This window comes from Phalaenopsis equestris, unplaced genomic scaffold (genome assembly GCF_001263595.1).
Source record: "Phalaenopsis equestris unplaced genomic scaffold, ASM126359v1 Scaffold000272, whole genome shotgun sequence".
Lineage (NCBI taxonomy): Eukaryota > Viridiplantae > Streptophyta > Magnoliopsida > Asparagales > Orchidaceae > Phalaenopsis > Phalaenopsis equestris.
In genome coordinates, this window is record NW_018164714.1 from 896,217 (window position 1) to 916,584 (window position 20,368).

A 20,368-nucleotide genomic window follows, 5' to 3' on the forward strand; every position below is an offset into this window, starting at 1 on the left:
GAATGATTAAAAAACATTGATATTGCAGATTTTTTAATGGAAATAAAGGAGTTCTATGACATCCTTTCTATTCATAATTCATTTTTATATTAAAGATGGTGTTCTAATGAATAAGAAGGCTTCCTTCTGTTCCCACAGAGGTTATCTCTTTTTGAGCGCCTTGGTAGTTTAGGGGAAATTAGCTTGACCAAATATGATGTATAATGAATTATGTGGTATAAATATGCCTTTTTGCTTAATTTATAAGTACAACTGGCTTAAAACATTTCTTTACATCTTTGCTGAAGCAAAATATATTTATTTTACAGTTATTTACATTTAATCTCTGCTTCAAATGGCTGGCTAACTATAAATTCTGGACATGATAAACATTTTCAACCATTAATATCTTCATTCATATTGTTTGGTTTGCTGAAAATAAAATTTAATGTAAAATATTTATAAGAGTGCTATAGTTAAAATATTGTTAAAATACTTTAGTTGTTTAATTCGCTGTAAAATAGACAAATTTTTTTTTTATTTGAAGTTGATAAAAATAATATATTTTAAAATATATTATTTTGTTTGAGGCCGACAGGCTATCAGCAACAGTGGGCAGCACTAGGGCTGTAAACGAGCCGAGCTTGAGCGAGCTCAGGCTTGGCTCGTGTTCGACTCGTTCGAAATAGCTCGTGTTCGAAATCGGCTCGTGAACAGTGTGTGTTCGGCTCGATTTAAATATTCGTGTTTGTGTCGTGTTCGGCTCTTGTTCGGCTCGAAATTGGCTCGTTAAACTAAAATTTAGAAAAATAGATGTAAAGTGTGGGATTTAAATCTGGATCAAATATATATAAAAGAAGACATTAATGTTTGCATTTCAAGCTTAAAAATTTGTTCGTGTTCGGCTCGTTATACTTAACGAACGAGCCGAACATGAGTTGCTTAACGAGCTAAACACGAGCTGTTCATGAACAACGAGCCAAATTGACAGCCCTAAGCAGCACGATGGACGGCCGATGACCGAGTCGAGTGATGGTGATGGTAGTAGGCAATTGACAAATTGCGACAATGATGGTAGACGCGATAACGATAATAGCGGAAGACAATTAATGATGTATGAGCAGTAGCAACTTAGCGATAATATTTTACATGAATGATATAATTTAATTTCAGTGGACTTTAGTTTTTAGCTGTTAAGCTCAGATAAATTTAAAATGATTCAAAATACAGGTTCATATGAATATCACGCAAAACTACTTGCTTAGCCACATTTATAGCCATATATATCAATGCATTAATAGTTTACAATTCACTATTTATTTCTGCAGCCCATCCAAACGAATGCATCTCAAAGAGCGAGCATGTTTAACTTCATAAAATATTACTCATGAAATGTTTAACTTCACCTAAAGAGTTAACCAAGCAATTCAAATCCCAAAATATAACTCATGAAAACATTACACACTCGTTATTATTCAAGAAATATACATAACTACTTCACATAAATTGGTACCAAAATTTAGCTGATTAAATCATGTTATTAAAATGACACCTTGAAAGCTAAAATTCTCAATTTCCTATATAATATCCCCTTATTCTTCCCACTTTCAAGGGAAATTTCTGTCTAGACTTCGAACATAACTCTAAATGTGGACTCCAAATACTATACCGCCATGTGTGCTATATCTGTTCACCTAAAAATATTAAGGTGAAACTGCAAACTACGCAATAACCTCGAAATAATCTCGAACTAACACCGAAATAACCTCTACGGTTTCACTTTATTAACCTTGAAATAACACCGTGGAGGTTATTTCTGGGTTATTGAGGAGAAACTCATATATTTCACTTCAATAACCTCGACGTTATTAAAGTTGAATCGCAGAGATTATTTCTACGTTATTGAAGTGCAATGCATAATTTTTTCTTCAATAACCCCTAAATAACTTACGTGGTTCCACTTCAATAACCCCAAAATAACCTCCGCAATATAACACACATCACGTCATATTATTTAAATCCGCACGTAGAGCTATGTTAGGAGTCCGGACAAAAAAATTTTCCCTCTTTTATGAACCCAATTCTTCGAGCTGCAAATATTTGACGAATTAATCAGTTAGACGATAGCACTTAAGTACTAGAAACATTACAGGCACGTCCAAATAACGGCATTCAATTAATAAACATCAACTTATGTAAGATCATAAAAGTGAATGGTTTGGAAGAACAGACACCTTAAAATCTAAAATGATACAATCATTTCACACACCAGATAATCACTAAAGCATTCAACAAAAGTTAATTAAGAGTAGAGAAAAGAGCATTGAGGGCCTCATTAGAAAGATGATTGATCCAATTCTTCCTGCTTTGTCTTCAACTCCTGTACTGCGATAAGCAATTGAAAACATAATTTCATGATAAAATATACCAATTTGAGGTATTCTAGTTTTTTTGTCAGTTTTATTTCATACATACGACTTACTGTAGAAAATAAAAAATAAACATTGCAAAGGAAATCAAAAAGCATTTTGAATCATGTATAAAGCATGCTTGAACATGCATTCAAGTTTCTTAATGATTTTGTATCTCCTGCTAAATGAGATTTATGGTGGGCTTGAACGGAGCTTGACATAAACTTACCTCATCGTCATTCAAGAATTTTGACAACATTTTTCAGTAAATATAGCTGCTACCTATTCGTTGGTGTCAATGATGTAGCAACGTTTATTAAGCTTTTTGCCAATAAATCATAACATATAAAACAATCATTTTTTTTTCCTATGATGAACGTGTGTGATACCGAAACGAGGTAAAACAGAAAAGTTGCACTTTGAAAATTTCAGATAAAAGAAAAAAATTTTGCACCAAAAATGTCAAGAATGGGGAAGAATGCATTAATTGAAAAGAAAGATGGTTGGTCGCTACCTTGGCGCCACTCCACGATGTTGAATAAACTTCTTAACCTGAAAGGATAAGGAAAATGCTATTACAACCAATCAAAAAACTCCCTCCTTTTCTAACATAGAAGGCAACCTTATCTAGGCAAACCCTCAACAAGAATAGAAAGCTAAGAAAAGGACCTAATTACAAATATGACACCCTAGAACAATTTCAGCTCTTGAGGCATTCTCTCGAAGTTAGCAGGGATTCTTCATGAGAAACAATTTTAGAATCGGTTCGGTACTGTGAAGTCAAGTCAGCAACGTTAAATGTAGTAGAGATATTATAGTTTCCTGGAAAATCAATTTGATAAGCACTGTCATCAATACGCTTCACAATCCGAAAAGGTCCATCAGCTTTAGCCTTCAACTTCCAATGTCTTCCCGGAGGGAAGATGTTCTTTCCTTGGTCGAATCCATACTTTGTCTCCTCCTTTGAAAGTGACTGTCTTTCTACTCTTATTTGTTTATCGCCTTTATACTTCATTTGGTCTAATAATATTCTCATGAACCAATTTATGTAGCTTTTGGTTTTCTAGTAGTTGAACCTCAATATCTGGTAGCACTCCACTTGAATGGGAAAACCTAATGTAACATCAAGTGGAGATATATGATTTCTCCCATAAACGACCTCAAAAGGATTGTATTTTGAAGTTGGACAGTGGGACCGATTATAGGCAAATTCCACTTGAGATAGATGGCCCCATTATGCAAGATTCTTTCCCAAATAAAAACAAATGGGCTTCCGAGAGCTATCTATTAACAGCTTTCATTCGTGCATTTGTTTGTGGGTGGGATGCAAAACTATATTAAAGTTCGGTTACAAATTTGCCCCATTCTATTTTCCAAAAGGGGCTTAAGTCTTAACATCCTGATCTGATGTGATAGTACCTGAAAAGTCATATAAACAAACCACTTCTTTGAAGTATAAATCGGCAATGTGAGGGACATCGCGAGTCATCTTAGAGAATCTATCCACCACCAATATGATAGAATTCTTGTGTCATGCAGTGCGTGGTAAAACAACCACAAAATCCAAGCTAATATTCATCCAAGGAAATTTAGGAATGAGCGAAGAAAGGCATAAACCAAGATTTTGACTCCTTATATTGGCTAAATGGCAAATACGACATCACTTCACCTGACCGTCCACATTTTTATGCAAAGAGAGCTAATAAAATATAACTAAAAGAAGAGCTCGAGTCTTATCTCTTCCAAAATAACCGGCTAGGCCACTATCACGGCCTTTCATAATATGTCTTCTCGAATGTAGCACTTAAGAATTCATAAATAATTTCATTTAAAGAGGAAATTATCTTTGATGTGAAAGGTTTTATAATTTCCAATGAGACATTGCTGCCATGCCACTTGGAAATAAAGATCCCCGACATACATTCCTTGTATTAGTTTGAAACCCACAACTCTAGTTTGCAACACTGATAGAATAGCTTATCGGCGGCTTAGAGCATCAGTTACTTGATTAGAGAGTCCCAATTTGTGCTTGAGAGTAAACTGAAAAGACTGAAATATATTCACTCCATGTGTTGTCTTCCTTTCAATTTATTTTGATTATAAAAGTACTTAAGGGCTTAGTGATCTGTAAAGAGGAAAATTTTATTAGCTAAAAGATAATGGCTCCAATGTTGTAGGCCCTTACAAATATAGAATTTCTTATCATATGTTGAGTATTTCCTTCTGGAATTGTTGAGCGTTGATCTTTTTGTTAAAATAGGCTACGGGGTGTCCTTGTTGACTAATAATAGCTTCAATACCGATGACAGATGCTTCAAATTTCACCTCGAACAAAAGATCAAAATCTGGATGTTTAAAAATGGAGTTGTACATAGGGTCAATTTCAAGCGATCAAAACAAAATTTTTCTTGCTCGGTCCAACATAAATTGACTGATTTGGGCAAATTCCGTTGGTGAGGCAGCAATGGTACATAAAGGAATAAGTGTTAGCATACCCATCATGAATTGTATGACGATTTTATTGTAAAGTCAACTAAGCAAGCAATATGTGATAAGTGCCAAAAGGAATTACATCAAATAAAACTTGCTTTTAAAGTTACTGACCGATTGAAAACGACATCATGCATTGCCAGATGACTTTAATTTCAGCCCGTTTCTTGAACCACATGAGTTAGTAGGGATGGTGATGAGGTCAAATAGATAGACCAAGCTTCTCCACCATGGCTATTGCAACCAAGTTCTCACTTCCACCGTCGCTGATAAGGTTACAAACCTTGTTCCGAACTGTGCACCAGATTTTAAAGATGTTATGTTGTTATCAATCTTTATTGGAAGATTGTTCGACACTTAGGAGGAATCTTATCACAAGTAATTCCCCTTCATCCGCCTGTAGGATTTGTCCCTTATTAGATTAGTATCTTCTTCTTCAACCACAATCATTTTCCTCTAAATAAGCATCCTCAACCAACAAAATAATGTGTCCGTTAAGATAATTTGAGGCTATGTCGTCGAACCCATGACTTTTGAAGCCATCATATACCGGATGTAGTTCCTTCCCCCATTAGAAGCAGCCACTCACGACAAAAAAGTAGTTTTGTTGTTGTTTACAACTTTTCGAACACCGAGTTGTGCCTGAAAGTGGACTGATTTGCTAGAACTTTCAAATCATTCCTAGGAATGTGTATTGGGATGTTCATACCCAATTTATGTTGTTTTTCAATATTCACCACCAAGTTAATCATGTCATGTAATGTCGAGAAAGGTTGGAATTGAACCATATTAGCAGTAGAAGGTCGTAAACCATAAAAAAAAGGAGTAATGGTGTGCTCTTCTAGTTCGGTAAGATTGCACTTCAACCACAACTGTTCGAATTCAGCGATATATTCCTCCACGGATAATTCTTGTTTATGAAGGTTATGAAGTGGGTTGAAGACTTCTTGTCGGTAATGATTGAGTAAGAACTTCCGTTGCGTTTGTTTCTTCATTTTGGTTCAAGGCATTGTTGAATCCTTTTCAAATTTTCTCACCAAAGTGAGGCATTATTTAATTTGATAGCCACTAGTTTGACGATATGTTCTTGTGAAACTTCATTGAATCCCAAAACTTGTTCAACTGTATATAGCCAATTAACAAATTCATCAGGATCTAATCTTTCATCAAAATCAGAAATGTCGAATTTGATTCTGAAATCTGAAGATTTCCGCCGATTTTCATGCCTCAATAGACTTAGAGGTTGTTCATCACCACTAGATGTCTTTTGATGGAATATATTATCTTCTTCCTTGTCAATCACCTCATTTTCAAATTCAATTTGACATTCTTCCAGATCTCGCCGTTCAAGAAGTAAATCTTGATTGTAGACGATGAATTTCTTGTTGCGGTTTTTTCACAACCAAGTCTCGGTTTGGATGGACATTGTTCCTCCTTAATGACATGATTGAGAGCAGAAAAAACCACAAACAAATACATGGATAGAAAACTATTCACAATTTATGGCCAAGAATTGGAATCAAGAAGCCCAAGATAGAAGACTATCAACATTCCATGATTGTACCGAGGAAACCCATGGATGACAGAGGAAACCCACGGCTGGATAACTGAGAAGTGTGGCCACAACAAAGAATCCATATAACAAAGAAACCCACGTAAAGGGTAGATAAAACCCACAGAGACAGATGAAACTCAAGTAAAAATGGAGAACTTCTTGGAAAGCTTCCTGGAACTTAGGCCACAAACCTAAAAACCTGGACTGCAAACCGCAAGACAGTTATGCAGCCACTACAATTCATGAAAACAGAAAAATATGGACAGAACTCTAGAGAAAGAAGAGTTTGAAAAAAAATGGAAAGAAAAAAAAAAGAAAGAACTGGCCAGGAACTCAGAGAATGAAGAGAAAAGATGTTCAAGAACAGTGCTCTGATACCAACATGATACTGAAACAAGATAAAACAGAATCTACGTTTCGGAAATTTCAGAAAAAGAAGAAAAAATTGGACAGAAAGTCTCAAGGGAAAGAATGCATTCACTGAAAAAAAAAAATGGCTGCTCACCGCCTGGGCGTCACTCTAGGATACTGAATATAAATCTTAACCAGAAAGGATATGAGAAAGGTTATTACAATTAATCAAAAAACTCCCTCCTCTTCTAAAATACAAGGCAACCTTAAATAGGCAAGCCCTTAACAAAAACAGAAGACTAAGAAAAGGGCTTAATTAAAAGTATGACACCCTACTAAAAACATAACAATTTCAGCTCCTGCATTAACATGGTATGCAAAAATAGTAGTTCACAACGGGAGCCTCACTTTATTAACATGGTATGCAAAAATAGTAGTTCACAACGGGGTTGTGGAGCCATAAGGTTTGAGTTTAGGGTTCTAGGATGCAGCTTTCAAAAAATATCTAACATTGTGGTAATTTCATTAAGAACTTTACAAAGTTCATTTGTATTTTCCAACAGTCCAAAACTCAATAAGAATCCAAGGGCAGCTCCCTTTTGTATCTTCGAGAAATTAAGATTATAAAAATTTCCACAATTAATGATAATAAAATCTACAGCGATGGTAAATAGGTATAGTTATCACTGGATTAAACTTTATAAATTGTTTGTTTTTATGGGCTAATCATTTATATTTCTGTTTTCTAATTTTTTTCATTTTTATGTATTTGCATTAGTTTTCCTATTCCAAAGTCATGTCCCCACTATATTAAGTAATCATAAGTCAGCATGGCAAGCTTAATTAAGAGAATTTAAGTGAAAGTATAAGTAGCTACACACTATACATTCATACGAGTAGTGAGAAATGATTTCAAAATTTCGGAGGGAACAATGAACTTTGTCTGGCAGCAGGATGGAAAAATAAAGAGAAAGCCAAAAAGTTAACAAAGCTGCACATTGACTACATACCCAACTTTTGTGAAGAATAAACTTCTGGATAAAAGTACAACTCCAGCTGACCCATAAACCTAGCAAATGACTAGTAAAAATGCATTTCTAGTTAAGTAAGAGTCAGCAAAGGTTTCAATCAACATGAAAACTGATACTCTTGGTACTAGTTCATACTGATGCGGGCTCTGAGAAATTTGACATCCAGACCCCCTTTTTCTTTATGTTGAGAGCTTGGTAGGATGAAATTTTCTAAAGACAGATTGAATTATACATAAAATGCTACCCAAAGATTTTTCAGTCATTTTGCAAAGACATTTTGATATAGGGTTTGAAGTTTCCCATAGGAGCAAGCCCCTATTGTTAATTATCTCTTCTGATAACAAGAACACTTTCGATTAAGGCTACTCATTAAATACTGAATAATCAACATATAGTAGCAGCAGACTTAGAGTTTAAGTTGTGAAATTTATTACTTTGAGCTTAAAGTGGATGGTGAGAGGAAATGTGATGAACCCAATCAAAACCCTTCGTTCTGTCGTCATGGTCCCTGATCTAGTCAAAGAAAGTAGTCGACCAAACTTGATAGAATAAACCTTCTCAGCAACCATGAGTTGCATCATCCAGAAACATTTAAAGATCTAGGTTGGATGTTTGTCTAAGGGGCAAATTTAAGTCAACCTTAGCTAACAAAAGACTAAGTGTAAAACAATTGTGCCCTTATGAATCACAACACAAAAGGTAAAAAATAATTGGGGACGAACAGGCTGCGACCATGGCTGTAATATATGACATTATTTTGACGGCAGCCACCCGGTCAGAGGTCTTTGATCGTAACCACTATGAATCACAACACAAAAGGTAAAAAATAATTGGGGACAAACAGGCTGCGACCATGGCTGTAATATATGAAATTATTTTGACGGCAGCCACCCGGTCAGATGTCTTTGATCGTAACCACTATTTTTGTGGAACCATTGGGTCAAACCATGTGAACAGAGGACTCAAGTGATATCCTTATTGGTGTGAAATTACTTTGAATGTGAATAAATGGTACACTCGATATGACATTCGCTCTTTGTGAGTTAAAGTCAATCAAGAATTTATCACCCCTGACAAACTGTTAAGGATGGTGGATGAGATTTTTCTTTAGTTTTTCAAGTGATTAATTTTGTTTGTGTATAACTTGTTTCTTTGAAAATTTGACTTGAAATTTTATTTAAAAATTGCCCCTCCAATTGAGATTCAATTAACAGAGTCATCATCAGAAGTTGGACATTTGAAACATTTATTTTTGAAGTTCATTTAAAATTCTTTAATTGAGTTTCTTTAGAATGCTAGTTCTGTCGAGTCCAATCATTGCAAGAAAGAACAGGTTAAGTGATTTGAACTTGCATATTCTTATACTTATGATTTGGACGTTATCTCGTCAATTCTAGATTTTAAGAAGAGAATCGAACTAGCTGAATGGGGATAACAACCCTACCTACAAAACAAGGTGGTCCGATTGAGAGCATTCATAGTTTAATTATCTTGTTTTTTATTTTTAAAATATAATATTTATTATTTTAAAACACTCATGGATTCTTAAAAAAAAACCTTACACGCTTTTCAGAACAAGTGGGTGAACATTTCATTTGAACCTGCACAACATTCTCAAATTGTTGAAAGTTAAACACTTGTTCAATTTGGCGGAGCACATACTGGTATTTTAAACATGATTTTATATTAGTTGTGCAACATACTCCGCTCTCATAATTGAAAATTTAACATTTAGATCGGATCACATGCAGACACTTTTATATATTTGAATGATTTCAAAAATTTTATATGCTTTAACTTGCATGATCATTTAAAATATGAATTTGATATGAAACTTATTTCAAAAAATATGTAAGTTTTTGAAATTATCAGTAGTTGAATCACTTGTATAAACATCTTGAAGCAGTTATAGCGAGTTTTCACATTATTATTCACATAAGACGAAACTACTCGTCAATATTCCAAGACATTTCATTTAACTAAAGGAATTACAATGAAATTTTTATAGGCTTTGAAGACATTGAAAACATTTGAAGCTATAAAATTTAATTTGGATATTATATTATTAGAGTGCATGAAAAGTTACATCTTTGAACTTTAAAAAGAACCGCTTTCAGTCTGCTTGCAAATTATTGCAAATTCGGTGGCGAAATGTGATATCCCATATTTAGAATAAATTGCAAGTCGACATAATTTACTTCAAATAATTTGAAAGTGCATAACCTATGTGTTGAATTATTTGCAAGCCTCCATTAGCCCAAACTTGAATTAATTTTTAACCCTAGTGACAGTGTGGAAAACACAATTTTAACTTAATTTTCACTATGAGCTTAAGTTCAAAATTTTCAAACCCTAGAAGCTTAAGCTTGAAAAAAAACAAATTTTAATTTAATTTTAAATCCTAAGAGCCTAAGGGCAGAAAACACAATTTTAAATAATTTTACAAATTAAAAAAATAAATATTTGAATAATTATTGCAAATTTAATTGACCCACACATTTTAATAAGCAAGATAGTTCAAATTTTAAAATTATTTGCATGTCCAAATTAATAGAAAATTTTGGTTCCCTTCCGACGTTTACTACTGTTCGGGGGCACAGGGAGAACGCAAGCCTGCCCAACTATCTCTGAGATGCCTTGGTCAGTATCATGAGACACTGCAGCTGGGGAACAAAGTTAAATATTTAAGCCACAGTATATAAGACGCTATATGGGCATTCAATGTACCTGCAAAAAAAAAAAAAAGATGCCTTGGTCAGTATCATGAGACACTGCAGCTGGAGAACAAAGTTAAATATTTAAGCCACAGTATATGACGCTATATGGGCATTCAATGTACCTGCAAACAAAAAAAAAAAAAAACCCAAAAAAAAAAAAAAACAACCACAAATTTTCCCGCACACGCACTTAACTATCCCTGAGCGATACTTAATTATGAATAGGTACTCGTATTTTTCACGTTGGGTACTTAAATCTCTTGATTTTTATAAAAAAACTCAAATGAGTACAATTTCCCTAAACGATACTTAATTCTCCTAGACAGTCACTCAAGCTTCCTCGAATGAATATTTTAGGAAAAACACCCCAGTCCAATTTTGTTATACCATGCAGAGTCAACAAGGTCTACCACGGTGATTGGCTATGAAACAACGAAATGAAAATACAACATAGATTTTTTTATTTTTTTTAATACAAAATGAAATATTAAACAGATTAAATTGGGGGATGAATGGGCTGAGTCACAGTTTTTTGAGTGTAGGTGTTGGGATCATTTTGGGTTTTGGCTTGGGTCAGTACAAAAAAGAAAGGGATAGCTAGAGAAGAGAGAAGGGGGACGCACATGAAGCAAAGGCAGAAAGAGTGAAGCTTTGAATTGTGAGGCTTCAACATTGGTATCAAGTGACTTCGGGGCAGAGAGGATCAATCAAGTTTCGTGCCGGCATCAAACGGCTCCAGTGCATGGAGGATCAAGCAGCTTCAGCGCAGGGCATCAGGCAGGGAGAATCGAGCAACTTGGATTATGGAAGGGATGGAGCGCGTGCCAGTGGAGAGAAAGAAGAGTGGTTCGGCTGGGTTTATGAGACAAAATAGGCGATCAAGTTGTGGCTCTGGCCTTCAGTTCGAACAGGCAGGGTGGACAAGGTAATGCTTGTGGTTGTTCGAGTATGCTTTTTATTTATTTATTTGTTTTATGTAATGGCAAAACATCTTTGTGTCCTTATTAGCATGCTTAAAATGCTTTTTATTCATTTTTTTATGTAATGGCAAAACACGTTTGTATCCTTATTAGCATGCTTATGCTTAGCAGTTTGTTCATTTGCTTGTAATTTATTAATGAACAGTCACTATATCAATCACCTTCCTACTTGTCGAAATCCTATTATTACTTAACAAATTTCACAGAAATATGTTTAGCACATGTGCTTACCTTAAGTTGCAAATTACACTTAAATTTTAACATATATCGAATAAATTAAACTATAATTTTACTCCAAATTATTATAAAGAACCGATATATATTTGGTATCATCAAAAAAGAGCTATATACATGTTTAGCAGGACTTTATGAAAATGCATAACAAGCACAATAAAACTTGTACAACAAGTGATGCGTCTAATCACAAACATAAATTGAAATTAGATCTTCAACAAGAATTTCATAAACTTATACATTAAGCATGCTGAAAAATGCTTAAGACTCGAACTGAAAAGAGGCTCAAGAGCGTCAAATCCATCATTCTAAAGAATAAAACTTCAACAAAAATAATCATTTGTTAATAATTTATTTTTTACTACAAGAACTATTGCATTAAAAATTATTAACGAGGTTAGAACGAATGGAAATTCACATCTAGAAATAGAATTAATTTAATCTAAGAATTAATTCATATAAAAATCAATAATTCAAAATCATAACTAATCTTATCGTAGAATGTATAAGCCTACAATATGTTTTACATAATTCAAATCAAGCTAGTTGAATCAATCAGAGAAATTGAATTTAATTAGATCCATTTATGGATTGTGCCACATGATGATGATCGTCCAGTACAATTTCAAGTTTACACGTGTCCATTCGAGTTAAGCCTGTCTGACTAGGGTTCTCCTTGAATTTATCATATTCGAATCTACATAACTCAAACCTGAACAAATTATCAAATGAGTGGAAAAGCTTAACCCAAACTCGACCAAGCTAAAAGAGAGTGAAAGGAGTGACATAGGATTGCTCCCAGCGGAGCAAAGTGAGAGTGTTTCCCGTGCTCTTGGAGTCATTTAATAGATTGAAAGAAATTATTACAAGAGAATAAAAGAGCTATGCCGATATGATTGGAAAACCCAAATGGCATGAGTCTACTTGCATGAAAAAATATCCTCTTATTTATGAATGATAAGAGGATAAAAGTGCAAAAGTTACGTCATTGCCCCTAAGAGTTACAAGTTATTATGCCCCTAAAAGTTAATAGCTATTATTGTCTCTTGGAGTTACCAATAATTATTGTACATGGGAGTTACCAGTTATTATTGTCTTCTTTGACACATTTTCATATATCTGGCACCTTTTTGTTGTTGGGCCTATCAGCGGATGTGACCACCTGGTTGGTTGGGCTAGCCAACCGAACGAGGTTGCTGATAGTCTTTGCTATCGTCGACTTTCATCTAGAACTGCGGGTGCATTTTTCGAACATACAGAATGCCTCCAAGTCTTTTCTTAGAGGTAAAATTGTGATAAGAATAAGATATTTTGAATGCCAAAATACAATCACCATAATGCAATAATTATACTTGATTGATTTCAGTGTCTCTTAGCGCTTTATTTTATTCAGCACCAGAGTGCTCTGCTGAGGCCTTTTCGGGTTGATTTTGATCTGTGCTGCCTGTCAACTTACTGACATTCGGTTGGCTGAGGTGACCCTCAATCGGTCTTATTGGCTTCATCTTCGTTTTAGCATTTTATATTTACTAGGCTATTTATTTACGATATTTGCTAAGTTATGAATGTTGGTATTAGTTAATTCACTCGTCCCCCAAAAAAAAAAATCTTTCATTTGCTCACTCCGGAGGGGAGACTTTGATTTGCTCATCCCAGAGTAAAGTCTATGATTTACTCGCCCCAAAGAGGAGTCTTTCATTTTCTCACCCCAGAGGGGAGTCTTTGATTTGTTCGCCTCAAAAGGGATCTTTGATTTGCTTGCCCCAGAGGGGAGTCTTTGATTTGCTCACCCCGGAGGAGCGTATTTAATTTGCTTGTCTCGGAGAGGAGTCTTTGATTTGCTCACTCTGGAGGGAAATCTTTGTTTTACTCGGTCGATTAGAATTTTCGGATTGTCGGCTTAGATGCAGACGCCTGTGAACATTTTGAGTTCCTCGAGTCTCTGTCGAACCTAGGAAAATAAAATAAGAATCGAGTGGTGTGCATGTGAACATATATAAATATTTAAGAATTGAGTGATACATATGTAAATCTTCTCCGATATTGAGATGACTGACCTGTGGAAGGTGATCGGACGGAGGAAGGTGACTGGCAGGAGGAAGGTGACCGACCGGAGCAGCGGTCGATCGAAGGGTAGCTTGCTGAAAGTACAAACAAATTGAGTGGTATGTACGTAAATATACAAATGTATAAGAATTGAGTGGTATGTATGTAAATTTCCCTGTTTTTGAGGTGACCGGCTACAAATCGAAGAGATGGTTGGCGGGTGGCCGGTCAGAGAAAGGTGGCTGCGCTGAGGCAAGTGGTCAGTTGGAGTGGTTGATCATGATAGAGCTCTTAGATCCGGACGGTCGGCCAGAAGAGTTAGTCAACCAGTGAGGCTGTCAGAGCAGCAGTCGATCGATGTGGTAGCTTTCAGTCGGTGTAGTGGCGGTCGGATAAGGGGAGTTAGTCATTGCGGGAGAGAAGATGGCTGGTTGGATTACAAGTGCAGGTGCACGGAAGACATTGCCGATTGGAACCTTTGCGTGGTAGAAACTGCTGACCGGGAGACAACCTGCTAGAGGAAAATGTCACTCGGCAGGGAAGTCTGCGGGAGAGAAGATGGCTGGTTGGATTACAAGTGCGGGTGCACGGAAGGCATTGCCGATTGGAACCTTTGCGTGGTAGGAACTGCTGGCCGGGAGACAGCCTGCTAGAGGAAAATGTCACTCGGCAGGGAAGTCCAACCGACGGTCGATCAGTGAGGTGATCGGAGCAATTCTTCGCTCGAACAAATGAAAAATAAAGGGCGGCTTTTGCGGGGAGACGACTAGTTGGAGAGGCAAACCTGCGCACAACACAGGGTCGGACAACTAATCGGTCCGGACTGCAAGTTGGCCTAACGACCAGGTGGCCAGGCAGTGACGTGATCTACACATCTCTTCGCGCGACAAAAGGGGGGGCGTGCAGGGATCTTCAGCGCGACAGATGGAGGACATAGAGGGCAATCCGGTGGGAACAATCAGTGTGGCAGACGGAGAGAGGGCCTACCAATGGAAACAATCTACATGGCAGGCGGAGAGAGGGTCAGCCGGTGAGGAATACATGTTACTTCAAAAAGTATGAGCCCCTTTCTTTATCTGTAGGTCACTTCTCAATACTATTCACTCTACCTTTTATGTTGTTTATATAAGGTTCATTTAACAAATTTAACTCTGACCAAGAAAATAACTCAACCCACAAACCATAGGTCAAGGAAATCGAATTTTCAAACTGAACTAAATATTGTGCGACAGATGAAGAGAGGGCTGGTCGGTGAGGCAGTCAGCCAGTGGGAACAATCCGCACGACAGACAAAGGGAGGGTCGACCGATGAGGAATACATGTTACATCTAGAGATACGTGCCCCTTTTTTTTATTTGTAGGTCACTTCCAATATTATTCACTCAAGCTTTTTGTTTTTTATATAAGATTCATTTAACAAATTTAACTCTGGACAAGAAAATAACTTAGCCCACAAATCTAGGTCAAGAAAATCATGAAACTAAACTAATTATTGTGCGACAGAAGAGAGAGTCGACATGTGGGAAAAATCCATGAGAGAGAGAGAGGTCGACCAAAGAATTTAAATGCTTTGGCAACATTCATGGACTGTGCCTTCGCGTCAAGCTTCTTTGATGAGACCTTAGCAGGCGTTGCCTCCTCAGAAGCAGAAAATCTCCCATGAGTTACTAATCAGAAAGAAAAATCATAGGCTTGGTCTCCATTAGATCTATCAAGAAAAGTGAGAAATTTGATGTATTGTTAAAAGATTCCTGCAGATCTATGGGGAAAGAGACAAATTTTCTCGAATATCGTCGATAACGATGAATGAATTGAGTGAATTCGTTGTTGTGGAAGTTCCCCTCATGCGCTCTTTGTCCTGAAGAGTTTTTCCTCGGTGTTGCTCATCTTTTTTGTTGACAGTACGTTCCACGCTTATTTTAGCTTTTAGGATGTTGAATCCAAATTTGTACTATGAATCATGTCTAATGATCGAAGCGGTAGGGACCTTGAGTGATAATATTAAAGAAATAGAGAAGGGAAAAGAAATATCACACATAAACTTGCCCTGTAGAGGCGAACTGGGATGTTTTCAGGCTTTTTGACCCATTTTGTATATAAAAAATAAATGTAACATTAAGAATGGGAGAGACTTCTCCCTACATAAGCAAATGTCCTATTTATCGATGATAGATGGATAAAAAGTGTAAAAATTATATCATTGCCCCCTGAGAGTTACAAGTTATTATGTCCCTAAGAGTTACCAATTATTATTGTCCATAAGAGTTGCCAGTTATTATTGTCCATAAGAGTTGCCAGTTATTATTGTTCTTTAGAGTTACTGGTTATTATTGTCTTCATTGACACATTTTTGTATATCCGACACATTTTTGTATGTCTGACACCATTTCATTGCTAGGTCCATTCGGCAATGTGGCTGGTCCGACTGACCGAATGAGGTGGTCGGCCGGTCTTTGCTACCGTCTGATCTCATTTAGATCCATGTAGACATCTTCTTGCTCTACAAGCTAAGTTATTTTCTCTCTTCATACTTCGCTCCTCTATTTGAAAATTCAACTTTATGAGCGCTGTTTAATGTTGTTGAGAGCGAGATTTTTCATCTCAAACTATTCACCTTTGCTAAGAGACATTACTAAGCGGGTTGTCAAGGAGTGGTTGGTTCCATGCCCTATAGTTAGGATAGTGTAACCTTGAAGATTATGCTATTAATGGGCTTCTCTCTTTAAGCAGAAACACTGTGACTTCATATCCGTTAAGGAGAAATTATTTGAGAGATCCTCAGCATATAATTGCAAAAGAGAGCTCGTCATGAAAATTAAGCATTAACGTGCAACAATAGATATAATTACACTATTGCTTTAAGCTTTTGCACTTTATTTACTATCATTTACATAATTGTAATTACCATCATTAAAACGTGAAAAAAAAAGCAAGATCTACATTATCGCATATCATTATTATCCTACAAAGAAAGAAAGAAGTTAGATTAATATCAATGCAAAAAACCTTTATCTTGTGAATTTAAACAAATTAGTTCTTAAAATATTTTTTTTCAAAATAATCTTATTCAACCATCTCTTGGCTTGTAACCATCACCGTCATTTACTATTGTCTACACAAACCTACCACCATCATGAGTTCCATGGTCACTCCAAAACTCCAAACCATCATACATATATTTAATTACTACATGAAAATCTTTGACATGCATCTTTTTTATTTATTTTATGCATGACAAATCAGTTCTAAGGTACATCCTTCTTAAGATTAAAAAAATCATAAATACAATGAAAGGTGAACATAAACTATTTAAAATACTTAAACAGTTATTTAATTGGTTACAAAATAAATAAAAGAGATCATTTTCGTGTGTAGAGTTGAAAGTCAAAGAAATCTAAATTTAAAAAATATTTAAACAAACCTAGGGCACAATAGCGAGGCAATTCTAATAGTGCCAATGGCGGTTTAGGCATAGTGAGATTGGTAGGCATGTGGCTTTGTGGGGTCGAGGAGAGCAATAGGTCAAGCAAAGAGCAAATGTAAGATCACGAGGTGGTGCAAGGTGGGACAAATGTAGGTCAAGCAAAGAGCAAATGTAAGATCACGAGGTGTTGCAAGGTGGGACAAATGTCGAGCCGCGTGGATGAAATTGCAAGGAAGGACAGAAGTCGTTAGGATGGCTGGTGTCACGTGCAAGTTACTCGAGGATGGAGGTTGTAGGTATAAGGTATTGTGAGGTAGGCAAGGCCACAAAGATTGTTGGCATTGTGTGAGTCTCGATGGAGAGGCGGGCTGTGATTGAGCAAGAGAAGTCACGCATTGTAGTCTCCTGATGGTGTGATGCTATGTATTTTGAATTTGCCTGATTTGGGTGAATTCAAAAAACCCCAAAAATGAATGAAGAGATTCCAACTCTCTAAACAATTTATTGTGTATTTATTTTTCTTTTAATAAAACAAGTATAATTTCTAAGCCTTGACATTTTATTTACTCTACAATCCTAATACATTAAAACAAACAAGCCATAAAATATTTCATTAATTATCTTAGCACAAAAATACATCCATATTAAAGCTTCAAGGCACATAGTCAAATTAATTATTTGACAGCAATACGACATTCCCCATCTTATGAGCTATTACCCACTTTCAAACCTTCTTGCATGGATCATAAAGTTTGATTCATCTATAATTATCATAATACTAAATATCTCCTTTCTACTATTAATAATATACGGTACCAAAATATTTCTTCGATCATTCAATATCATCTTGCTCCTCAAAATTCCATTAAAAATAAACACTTACTTCCCTACTTCAATATCCCTCCCACAACTCTCCAAATTACAAATCATCTCATCTAGGTCCAAGGTCTGCATGCATGCATCTTCTTCATACCAAAATACTTCACCAACCATTTCGTAAATGGGTAAATCCACATGCATTTTATCCCGTGGAAAGCATTACACATAAGAAATATGTTCTTATTATCTAAATGTGCAGGCTTTTAGCTAAGACTCTGCAAAACTCTTGCATCATACGAGCAATACAACAACAAAAATAAGCCTTTATCCCACTAAGTGTGGTGCATCACACCAGCAATAAAAATCTAAACTCAGTCACATAACATAGTGCTATAACCTTAAGCATCTTTACATGCCAATCATGAATTATAAAGTACAATAGAAATAAAAGCAGGGAAAGGAGTTGGCTTAAAGAAACCTTACAGCAAACAGAACATCCATGAATCTCTGTAGATTTCATCCCTGCCTTTTCCCCTTTAGCTCGGGGTGCCAGTGTGCCTCATTCGGGAAAAATTGCAGACGGGCATTAAAACTACCAGGAAAATGGTTCTCCAAGGAGCCTCCCGCTGCTGCTGAAATTGGAAGAGTGTTACCCAGAAAGCACGGCAGGTTTGAACCGTGGATAAGTTGGCAGTGATACGGAGAATTGGACTGAAGGGTCCCCCTACTAAATCCAGTAAAACCAGACGAAATGGAGACATTGAGGTTATAATCTCCTCGAGGTGCCAAAGCTGACACAGGAATTGCATGATCCTGCATGAAAGAAAACTGCTTCAAGTCGTGATGCTCTCCTGTATTGCATGTCACCATTCCAATTCCCATATGAGGATTGCTCCCAAAATGCAGTACTGAAGAGTGCCCTGGTTCAAACTGCTGAATTTTGGGCGACTCCCCAAAGATCCCAACTTGCCTAAAATAATCTGCGTAGGAATTAGTCAATGGCGGCCTCATCTGCTTCTTCTTAAAACCACTGCTGAAATCCACTACCTCGGCCACAGCAGCGCTGCCGTTGCTGCTCCCACCGACCTTGAGAAGCACAGTGAAGGAGCTCTGTTTGCTCAGATTTTGATGCTGATATATCAAGTCCTCATCCTTCTCCTTTCCAATGCCTTCAAACCTGGAGGACAGCACCGATCCCTTACTCATCTCTGATGCGCTGCTGCAAGTAGACTTGGACTGCGAGAAATGCTGCTCGCCGGCCGCACCTGTCTGCATCGAACGAGCGGGAACCTCCACAGGCGGCGGCACGGGGAATGGGCCGACGAGCTCCGGGAGGTCGATGATGGAATCCGCGGCGGCCTTGATGAGCCATTCAACAGCCTTGCTAGGCTGATCGTAGCCGAGACGGTCTTGAATATCATAAAACTGAATCGCGGTGGAAACCGAGAGCCGCACGCGACGGTCTCGAAGCCCCTTCACCGTCCACACTTTACTGTGACGGTCCTTACCTCCCGAGACGCGCGAAACCCTAATAATTCTCGACGATGCATTTTGCCACGGACTAACATCACCAACTCCCTCGCCGTCCTTATCCCTCCCGAGCCGTTTGCTCGAGTGGATCCCCTCCGTCTTCATCCTGCTACCATGCCCTTCTCTGCCACTGTTCTTATCCTGCCCGGTTCTTCTCGAAAGACAAATCCTCTTTGGTTTTTCACTCTTCCTGCAGCTTTGTAGGGATAAGATGGGAGTGGGATTAGGGTTTTTACCGTGTATTTTTCCATGAGTGAGTTTGGCAGAGGGGGTAAAGAAAAGTTGGCCTTTTTTTATCCTCGATAAAGGGGTGCAGCTCCTGTCTCATCCGTGCGGAGCGACTCGCTTTTGAGTAACACCTGAAATATGAAAAAACAGCCCAGTAACATAAAGGGGTGCAGCTCCTGTCTCATCCGTGCGGAGCCACTCGCTTTTGAGTAACACCTGAAATATTCTCAGAAAAAACGGCGCAGTTATACTATACGGGGGAAAATTCTCCCCCGTGTTATTCATGTGTTATTGACGTGTTATTATGTTATTATAACATCAGGAATATTCCCAGGACACAATAACACATGAATAACACAGAGGGGAATATTCCCCGTGTTATTACGTCGTTTTTTTTCTCTATCGGGCGGGGTGTCGTGACGTAATTTCATTGACTACGCACGTTACTCTACGTGCGTAGTACTGACGTAATATTTTTTTCCCGCAACGAACAACTCTTTTGCAGGTGCACTTTATTGCTGTATACACTCTGCAGTCTTCCAGGTGTGGATCATCAAAAATATTATATATATA

General features: G+C 37.1%; 2 protein-coding genes across 7 annotated transcripts in view; both read right to left on the reverse strand.

The window, feature by feature from the left end:
• LOC110024730 (isoleucine--tRNA ligase, cytoplasmic-like) overlaps positions 1-20,368 on the reverse strand; it is a 99,978-nt gene that overhangs the window by 7,561 nt on the left and 72,049 nt on the right. The gene's annotated exons all lie outside the window — the stretch shown is intronic.
• Positions 2,156-19,817, reverse strand: LOC110024731 (transcription factor TCP2-like). 6 transcript variants are annotated; one of them, XR_002294030.1, is made up of 3 exons: positions 18,521-19,817; positions 2,905-2,942; positions 2,156-2,359 (listed from the first exon to the last, which is right to left on the reverse strand). XR_002294030.1 is itself a non-coding variant. In XM_020724862.1 (2 exons), the coding sequence occupies exon 1, from the start codon at positions 19,670-19,672 to the stop codon at positions 18,554-18,556; it is 1,119 nt and encodes a 372-aa protein (XP_020580521.1). In that variant the 5' UTR covers positions 19,673-19,817; the 3' UTR covers positions 2,156-2,359; positions 18,521-18,553. The 6 variants fall into 6 exon arrangements, 4 of the variants coding, with proteins under 4 accessions (XP_020580521.1, XP_020580520.1, XP_020580523.1 ...); XR_002294029.1 differs by having other exon boundaries at positions 2,156-2,364; XM_020724862.1 differs by lacking the exon at positions 2,905-2,942.

Excerpts from the sequence above, each read along its gene's own strand:
- LOC110024731 (XM_020724862.1), bottom strand. The coding sequence starts at position 19,672 with ATGAAGACGGAGGGGATCCACTCGAGCAAACGGCTCGGGAGGGATAAG.